This window comes from Poecilia reticulata, linkage group LG17 (assembly GCF_000633615.1).
Source record: "Poecilia reticulata strain Guanapo linkage group LG17, Guppy_female_1.0+MT, whole genome shotgun sequence".
In the NCBI taxonomy this organism is placed as follows: domain Eukaryota; kingdom Metazoa; phylum Chordata; class Actinopteri; order Cyprinodontiformes; family Poeciliidae; genus Poecilia; species Poecilia reticulata.
The window spans coordinates 20192369-20201239 of NC_024347.1; the positions used below are offsets into that span (position 1 = coordinate 20192369).

General features: G+C 39.9%; 1 protein-coding gene across 1 annotated transcript in view; it reads left to right on the forward strand.

The window, feature by feature from the left end:
- Positions 1–8376, forward strand: part of rock1 (Rho-associated, coiled-coil containing protein kinase 1) — a 34446-nt gene extending 26070 nt beyond the window's left edge. Inside the window, exons 20-32 of the mRNA XM_017309885.1 lie at positions 349–439; positions 518–621; positions 708–873; positions 976–1069; positions 2453–2541; positions 2625–2816; positions 2909–3074; positions 5730–5800; positions 5889–5977; positions 6096–6174; positions 6277–6538; positions 7474–7681; positions 7938–8376. Of these exons, the coding sequence (XP_017165374.1) occupies positions 349–439; positions 518–621; positions 708–873; positions 976–1069; positions 2453–2541; positions 2625–2816; positions 2909–3074; positions 5730–5800; positions 5889–5977; positions 6096–6174; positions 6277–6538; positions 7474–7681; positions 7938–7989 (1663 nt within the window). The 3' untranslated portion in view covers positions 7990–8376. The remainder of the gene's footprint in view (positions 1–348; positions 440–517; positions 622–707; positions 874–975; positions 1070–2452; positions 2542–2624; positions 2817–2908; positions 3075–5729; positions 5801–5888; positions 5978–6095; positions 6175–6276; positions 6539–7473; positions 7682–7937) is intronic.
- Positions 8377–8871: the final 495 nt, after the last annotated feature.

Below are 8871 nucleotides of genomic sequence, written 5' to 3' on the forward strand. Positions count from 1 at the left end.
TTTTTTTTTTTTCACTGCGAAACAAGCTGGCAGCAGGTCCACAAGGGATTTCTTATTTCCTTATAGTGCAACATGGGTCAGTAATTCTCTTAGGAAGTTAACGTGTAAATAGATTTATARTTGGCTGTTATTTTCAAATGAGTGCTATTATTCCAGCTTAGGACATGAGCAGGCCAAAGCTGATTGGAGACGATGTTTACCCAACAGGATTAGGCTTTASTGCAGCTCCGGMTCCTTCCACTAATCCTASCCCTGTACTACTAAATAAGATGATTTTAGATTCTTGGGGGGGGGGGACTTAAGTTTTGATGAATACATTTGTGATTTAAACAAATGAACACATGACTTATTTGGGAGTTGTTTTGACAGACAGTACAGAGGCAACGAAGGACAGATGAGGGAACTTCAGGACCAGCTTGAAGCCGAACAGTATTTTTCTGTAAGTAAAACTCCCACAGTCCAGATGTCTCTTCTAGTGTCCTACTGTAGAATCATCGCGCGTTTCCTCCCCTTGCAGACACTTTACAAAACTCAGGTTAGGGAGCTGAAAGAGGAGATTGAGGAACGGAACCGTCAGGTACAAGACGCTCAGAAGAAGGTTCATGATTTGATAAGCGAAAGGTACGTGGTGGACTCCTGTTGATGTCTGTTGCCGCTTCGAGAATCTGCGCCGAGGGCTTTTTATTTATTCGTCTTCTGCGGTGCAGAGAATCGCTGTCTGCTCAGCTGGATCTSACGGTGACCAAGGCCGAGTCTGAGCAGCTCGCTCGGGCTCTGCAGGAAGAGCAGTACTTTGAGCTCACCCAGGAGAGCAAGAAGGCAACGGCTCGGCACAAGCAGGAGATCGGTGAACGAGAGGCCACTATTGCACAGGTGAGCTTAGCCTTAAATACGTGCGTTAAAAGCTTTGCTTTTGTGGCTTTAACTGTAGTAACCCGGAGTGATCAAAATGATTGTTTTCAAAATTGCGCGCAGCTTGAGGAATCCAATAAAACTTTGACCAAAGACGTGGAGCACCTCAGCAAAGACAATACGGAGTTGAGTGAGAAGCTTCGTCTTCAGGAGGAAGGTACTGTCTGCTGCTGAATTCTATCCTTGTTGCTTTGCGATGATGTCATCATGCTGTGGACCATTCACAGTCTAGAAAAGGATGGAATTTTACTGAAGTAGTTTTTAGGTCTCTAAAGATGGAAAARGGAAATGGAAAAGAGTAAAAATTTGCTTCCTGTCCTTTTATCTGTCCTGTTTGTCTGTCCCTTTGTCTATMRGTTTATCTATCCATAAGTCATCCAGCGGTCCAAATTTTYCTCTTTTTCTGTCTAACCATCCTTCTGTTTTATTCCAAATTTAAAGAATGATAACTATAGAACTATTTGCCATAAATTACTGGTAGATTTTTTTATTTAAACCTTCATTGTAGGAGTGGGTGATGTAAACTTTGAATCGTATCACAATACTTTGTGGTACTATTGTGTTAAGGATTATGATAAAAAATAAATATCTTTTTAGGTAACTGTATAKCTGTGACATTCATAGTGTCACAAACACAAATATTGTTCTTGGAAAAATAATCCCCCATTTATTAGGGCTGTAGTGATACAATAATTTCATGATACGATACAATACACGATATTCTGCTCACGATACGATGTATATTGCGATATYCAGCAAACGATACAATTCAATACACTTTTGCGATTTCTGAAAAACTTTAGAGGGAGAGTGATTTTGGTGACATTTTGTAACTGTTATAGAGTTGGATTGAATTAATTTTACTAAAAACTACACAATACCTGGCTCTGGTTGGACATGGACACAGACTTAAAGTTGACAGTTGGACAAAATGAATCAAAGAAGTGGTGAGAAAACATGTTTCTTTTAATTGAAACAGTACAAACTGTAGCTTACATGCATTTGTAAAGTAAATAAAGTGCACCAAGTACCCAGCTCTGAATAGTTTGATACCTTTTTAACCTTGACACTTAACATCGGAAGGAATCACTCTAAGCCTGATGACCTAATCACTCTCCCGGCGAAGCAAGCAGTGAGTGAGCAAGGTGACAGTTGGATGTTACGATACTTGCGGATGAATATMRATTTTTTTTMTAGGAAAGAAAATATYGATATATATCGCAAAATCGATATTAKTACACARCCCTACCATTTATTGACKCTCTTGGTGGAACAGAGGAGAAAATGGAAAAACATTTCCAGTCAGATTCATTCTTTGGGGAATGAATCTGACTGGCAAATAACTGGCAAGTAACTGAAATTTATCATAATGACAATAAATCAGAAACACATTTTTTATGATTAATGATAAACAAACGATGGGATAAATACCACTTCCAACTTTATACTACAGGCATCTACATAAATTTTAGTTTGTAGAAGTTTAGAATTTTTGAGGAGCCCTTTTTATTGTTAACATGGATCACATTTTATCCTCCAGAATACCTCTCTCAGAAGGAAGATATCATGGCTTCAGTCAAAGCCAACTACGAGAAGGTGCTCCAAACCGAGCGCACACTGAAGACTCAGGTATAGTTGAGATTCTGAGGTCTGCAGATGTAATGTTCTGAGTAATAGCGGAGCGACTGACGGTTGGCGTCTCTTCTTTTTAGGCGGTGAACAAGCTGGCTGAGATCATGAATCGTAAAGACATGAAGCTTGACCAGAAGAAGAAAGGTAGCACCGCAGAACTGCGCAAGAAGGAGAAAGAGAACCGCAAGCTTCAGCAGGAGCTCAATCAGGAGAAAGAGAAGTTTAACCACATGGCCATCAAGTACCAGAAGGAGGTCAACGAGATGCAGGCGGTGGGTCATGGTCCCAAATAACTAAAACGGAGCTGGAGCATTGCTTGTGCAATTTGATTTTAATGCAGAACTCTCAACCTTGCCGTCTCCAGCAACTCGCAGAGGAATCCACGTATCGCAACGAGCTGCAGATGCAGCTGGCCAGCAAAGAGAGTGACATCGAGCAGCTGCGCGAGAAGCTGAGCGACTTGCAGCAGCGTGTGGAGAATTCCAGCATCACCAGCCTGCAGACGGATGAAACAGACAGTAACACTGCAGGTGGGTGGATGGCAGTGGTGCAACTCATAAAAAACATATCTGATTTATTTTTTTTATACATCTTCTTATCTTTTTGCTATCCTACAGGTAGACTTTATCAGTTTGAACTTTTTACAAATTTTTTTTTTTTTTTTTTTTTTTTTTTTTTTTTTTTTTTTTTTGATAATGACATCTAAAGTCGGATGCCCTTTTTTCAATTTAGGAGGAAAAATGTTTACCATATCCATGATTTCTGGTATAACAATACTTAATCTGATTTTTTTTCCCACTCTGACCTACTTTTTTTTGTTAAACATAAAATGTAACTTAACATAAACATTATGAGAATTGGTGTGTCCATTGCTTTGAAATCAAGCTCAGTTTAATAATTTATGTTCAGATAAACAAATATTGATCCTTCTCTTATTATTTCCTGTGGTTGGCATCCAGTTTGATGAATTCTGGCGCCCCCACCTGGTTCACTTCAGAACTTTCTTGTGCATTCATCACAAAAAGTAACACCAGCTGATTCGATTGATGGATATACCAAAATTAGTGTAGCAGCTGCCTAACTCATCCCTGCAAGGTTTTATACTTAGAGGAATATTTTACTCTCATATTGGTCTACATTGAGCAGRGATTTGAAGGATAGAACAGATCAACTTTGCTATATTCCATTCAGCCTTMCCGTTACCTTCTGAAAGTCTCGCTCTCCCACKGTGTTATTAGTAGAACATGGTTTAAATAGCTTCTTACATCTCCTTGCTACTCCATTCAACAAAATTTGAGTCCTTTCTACTCACTAACAGCTGCTGTGACCTGGTTTCCTTAGAACCGATGCGTTCACTGATCAGAAAAWGATTGGGAAGTAARCTGCTGTGGTTTCTGATTAATTTTCAAATCTTTGTTTCCAAATCTCTTCATGAACATTAAACTGTTTGCACAGCTTTGTAATTGTATGCAATTGTATGTGGTTAAAACACTTTCTCTTATTTCCCTTTTTGTCCAGTTGGTTCTCCTTRCTCTTATCTCTGTAACTTCTATTCCTTTTCCTCTGTGAGTAACTCGGTGGATGAACCCTCGTTGCCCGTCATGTGCTGCAGCTGTTGTGTGTTGGTTTTGTTTTGTTGTTTTTTTTTCTCCTGATTTATCCAAATATTCTTCTGCCTGAGCTGCTGTATCTGTTGGAAGTATTKCACTTTAGAGAAAAGACAATGAAGTCAATTATCTTTGAAAATCTTTGATGCTAAAAAGCGATACTGCCAGTAAAACCACAAGGCTACTTTTGAGTGGTAACGTGGAAMGWTTATCACGCGTCACATTTGGGACTTTTTTTCCGTCGCACTAATAACCTGCTTTTATTTAAGTGTGTTTTTCGACTTCTTRCACTCTAGTWGTGTCTTTGTCAGCATGTTCACCAGAAGTGATGCTCACGATGGCACATAGACCGCCCTCACTCCGCTACGTTTTCTAGACCAGCCCGTTTGAGTTCACTGACCCCACGATGGCTGTGTTTTTTGTTTTTCAGCCGCATGCACCGCCCTCCTTTGTAGTTGTAACACGAGAAAATGTAGAAATGTAACCTGCGCTGCATTTGTTTGTTTCTGTGAAAGGACTGGGTGATTTACAAAAAAATAAAACAACTTACCAAACTGCGCCTGCAGCGTTGATTTTAACATATTCTWAGCAGGGTTCCTATGCAGTCTGGAGAAGATTAGAGTGTGATTTCAGTAAAACTTTGAAAAAAAGAAACATGGTGTACAGAAAAAATATTTGTAATTCCAGACTTTTTTTTCCCCCCTATCCCATTGTCTAAATGTTTCTTTCCTTCTGTCCTTTGCTACTTGGCTTCTTTCCTTCCTCAGACATTTTTTCTGCCCTTCTTCCCAACCTCATGTTCGTCCTTATTTATTTTTTTTGTGTCCCTTTCTTTTTGTCTTTTCTGTTTTCATCAACGTTTTCCTTTGTCATTTCCTTTCTTTCTTTCTTTCTTTCTTTCCTTCTTCCCCTGCTTGATTGCCTCTTTATGTCTTTCATATCGTCTGTCTATCCTTCTCTTACCTATGGTTCCTCTGTCCTGCTCTCCTGGCTCCTACCTCCATTCCTTTCCTGTGTTTTGCCATMTTTTTCTTTTTGGTTACTTTCTTTCTTTCATTCATTCTTCCTTCCTTTATTCTTTCCTCGTCTGGCTTTCTTGTACCCCTTCCTTCCTTGTCTCCCACATCCCTTTCTTCCTTATCTTTTTGTCTTTTCCATCTTGTTCCCGCTTATTCTTTTTGTCTGACCTTCCTTCCAGTTTGGAATTTTTGCAGGTCGCATCTTTTTAAGCTCGCCTTTTGTATTTTTACATTTCAAATGAACRTAAAGAACTAATAAGTAATCTTGTAGGAACCCTGTCTAAATAAAATATTCCACACACTCGCTGTTAAAAGCTGCTAACTCTGTTTAATTTCCTCCTGCATGGGATATCTACAGTCCTGTCACTGGCTTCAGTGCCGTCTCCTTAAACCTTGTTATATATATATATATACATTTTTGTTTTTTTACAGCAGCCTTGTAGTACGGCCTTGGAGTTTTGTTTTTCCCCAGTTGATTTCTGATTGCTGCATGGCCTTCTCCCTGTGTGCTTCATGAACCACATAGATGCTAACTGCTTGCATGTGGATTTCTTTTCAGAATCCAGACTGGAGGGTTGGTTGTCCATTCCTAATCGTGCTAATATCAAGCGATATGGATGGAAGAAACAGGTACGCTTGCTCTTTTTAACATGACTCCACTTCCGACTTTTTGACTGTTCAGAGAAGTTTCCACTTACTGTGTTCTGGATAATTGCAGTATGTTGTGGTGAGCAGTAAGAAGATTCTGTTCTACAATGATGAGCAAGATAAAGAACAGTCCAACCCCTCCATGGTACTTGATATAGAGTGAGTACTCATTTGTTCCTGTTATTTCAGTTTTTGCTTGGTACTCCGTCTACACAAAAAAATACTGTTATACTGTTGTCTGTTCTAATTTCTGTAATTTTTTATTTTTCTTTCCTAGCAAACTGTTTCACGTGAGACCAGTCACTCAAGGAGACGTGTACCGAGCCGAAACGGAAGAGATTCCTCGGATATTCCAGGTTTGGATGCTTGCGACCAAGATGGCAGCCGTCACGCTTCATCCTGCCACGTTTCCATCAGACTCAGATTTTTTATTTTTTTTTGCGTGCTTGCCTTTTCAGATTCTGTACGCCAACGAGGGAGAGTGCAGGAAGGAGGCGGACATGGAGCCGGTCCCTCAGGGCGAGAAGACCAACTGTCTCGCGCACAAGGGTCACGAGTTCATCCCCACACTATATCACTTCCCCTCCAACTGTGAGGCCTGCGCCAAGCCCCTGTGGCACGTGTTCAAGCCTCCTCCGGCTCTGGAGTGCCGCCGCTGCCATGTGAAGTGCCACAGGGACCACCTCGACAAAAAGGAGGACGTCATCGCTCCTTGCAAAGGTGAAGTCCCGCCTTTTGGACGCCGAGCCCAAAAAAAGTCTAGAATTTGCTGAACGTAACCAGAYCTTTWCATTCTGATGCAGTTGTAACCCTGAGCAAAACACACAATGTTTACACCACAGGATGGTATTTGCATGTTAAAACGCCGTCATTTMAAACTAGAACACAACCTGCTATATCCGTGGAAACAATGTGAGATATTGGGTATCAACGTTATAATATTATATTATTTATTGTTATTTAGAAGTTTTCATTCAGACTAAAGCAAATATAAAGAATAAACACCYGCTGTAACCAGGGGTTCAGGGTTCCTGCATTGTCTGGAAAACAAATTAAAAWTAAAAAAAAAATTATTKATTCCTGAAAGGAWTTTWAATAATAGAATTTTATAACTCTTGACCCTATTTCTCCTGTAKTTACTGGTCAATAACTTTTTTTTTCCCAACTTCACAAAAAAAAAATGAAGATTTATGTTTTGACTGATCTTAAAGCRTCACTAAGAGGAATTGTTTGTTGTTACATACCCACTTTTAGKAGTAAAATCCAAATGACGAAAAAAAACCCCACTGAGGTGGAAATATTGAGAATTAAATTTCTAAATTGAGATTGAAGTGGGACCRTTTAATCAAATGGTAAATAAAAAAAGAAGAGCTGTGACAGCCATGCCTTGTCAGCTACACAAGCCATGTGTTGTGTAGCTGACTTTATACTTTAGAATAATATTTGATTACAAATAAATTTTTTGTTTTTGTACATGAACAACTTTTGGTCGCACTGAAGGAAAAAAAAACTGGAGCTTCACCTGTATTGGCATCATGGTTTAAATATAACTTGTCATTTCTCTTAAACAACATGTTGTTTCAGCCTTCACGTTGGAGAGCCCGTTTGCCTGGTTCGGGTGTTAATCTGCAGCCTTCTCTGTTATCTCTTAACAGTGAACTACGACGTGACCTCTGCCCGGGACATGCTGTTACTGGCTGTGACCCAAGAGGACCAAAAGAAATGGATTGGCCACCTGGGAAAGAAGATTCCTAAGACCCCCCCATCAACGTTTTCTAGAGTCTCGCCTCGTAGCATGTCCACTCGCTCTGGACCCAACCAGTCCTTCCGCAAAAACCCTAAAAGCAATACGGCAAAGCTGAGGTAACTTTACTGTGTAACAGTTGTTCTGGGTTTTAAGTTGTTGTTCTTATCACACATCATGCACATAATTTTACAGCTTCAATGTTGCAATGACTTTAAGTCTCCGCATAGCATTTTCCTTGAGGAGGGGGTGGGGGGGCCAGTAGTAAGTGAGGATGTGCTGTAGTCATAAAGTTGATCTTTTTCAGCCCCAACTTGAAGGCTGAGATGTGGTAAAGTCAGTCACATGACCTGCTGTTTGTTTCCTGTGTTGTAGCAGAGCGCAGTCCAGCCTCCATGCAGCAGACACAACATCAAGCACTTGTTGACAGGAACTTCTTCAGAGAGTGTTGATGTTGTATTTTAGATGTTTCCTCCTGACCTTCAAATCTTTTTTATTTATTAATTGCGCTCCTGGATCTTTTTTTTTAAAATGAGACTTCCTGGTTGTTGGTTGTTTTCTTTCCTCCTGGGATCTGTGCAGTTTTACTCTTGGGATTTGTTTGTTTGTTGTTTTTTTTTCTAATTGACGCCAAGGTGGTTTGGGATTCGTGAACTAACTACATACTTTGCAACTCTCATTAGAATTGTCCATATTAGGTTGTTTTTCTGTCAAACATGAGCCAGATTTGAGCTATTAAYAGTTACATTATCTGTTCGACTGAATACTAACAAATATAAAGATAAATAGTTTTTTTACTGGTGTTTCTTCTGTCTTTCAGCTAACCATCTGAACCGTTGGGACTTTTTTCTGGACTCTAAAACTTTCCCTCTTTTCTCATCAACAAAAACGGACAAAAAAAAAAAGCCTGTAGTATATTAAAAATGTATTGAAAACTCAAAATTGCAGAACAAAAGCCGCTGGAAAACTGCAGTTCACGTCACACGGCGCGCCATCATGGACTCTTAAAAGGCCGAATCTACTCAATCTGCTTTCCTCCCGCCTCCTTTTCTCTGAAAGAAGTGTCATCAAACTCAACGAACTCACAGTTTTACATTGCAACCAGAAGATGGCGCACTTGTGTTGAATTAAGGACGGACAACAGCAATGGAAGCACTCACTGTGGCATTCTCTGCTTCACGTTTTTTGCGACAGATATTAATGCAAACTGGAAGAGGGGGGGTGTATGGACACCTGCAAGTGTGTTTTCATTTTAAGGTACTGTTATACAGGGATTATAGATCTGCAGTAAAACGTTGGATCTCAGGGG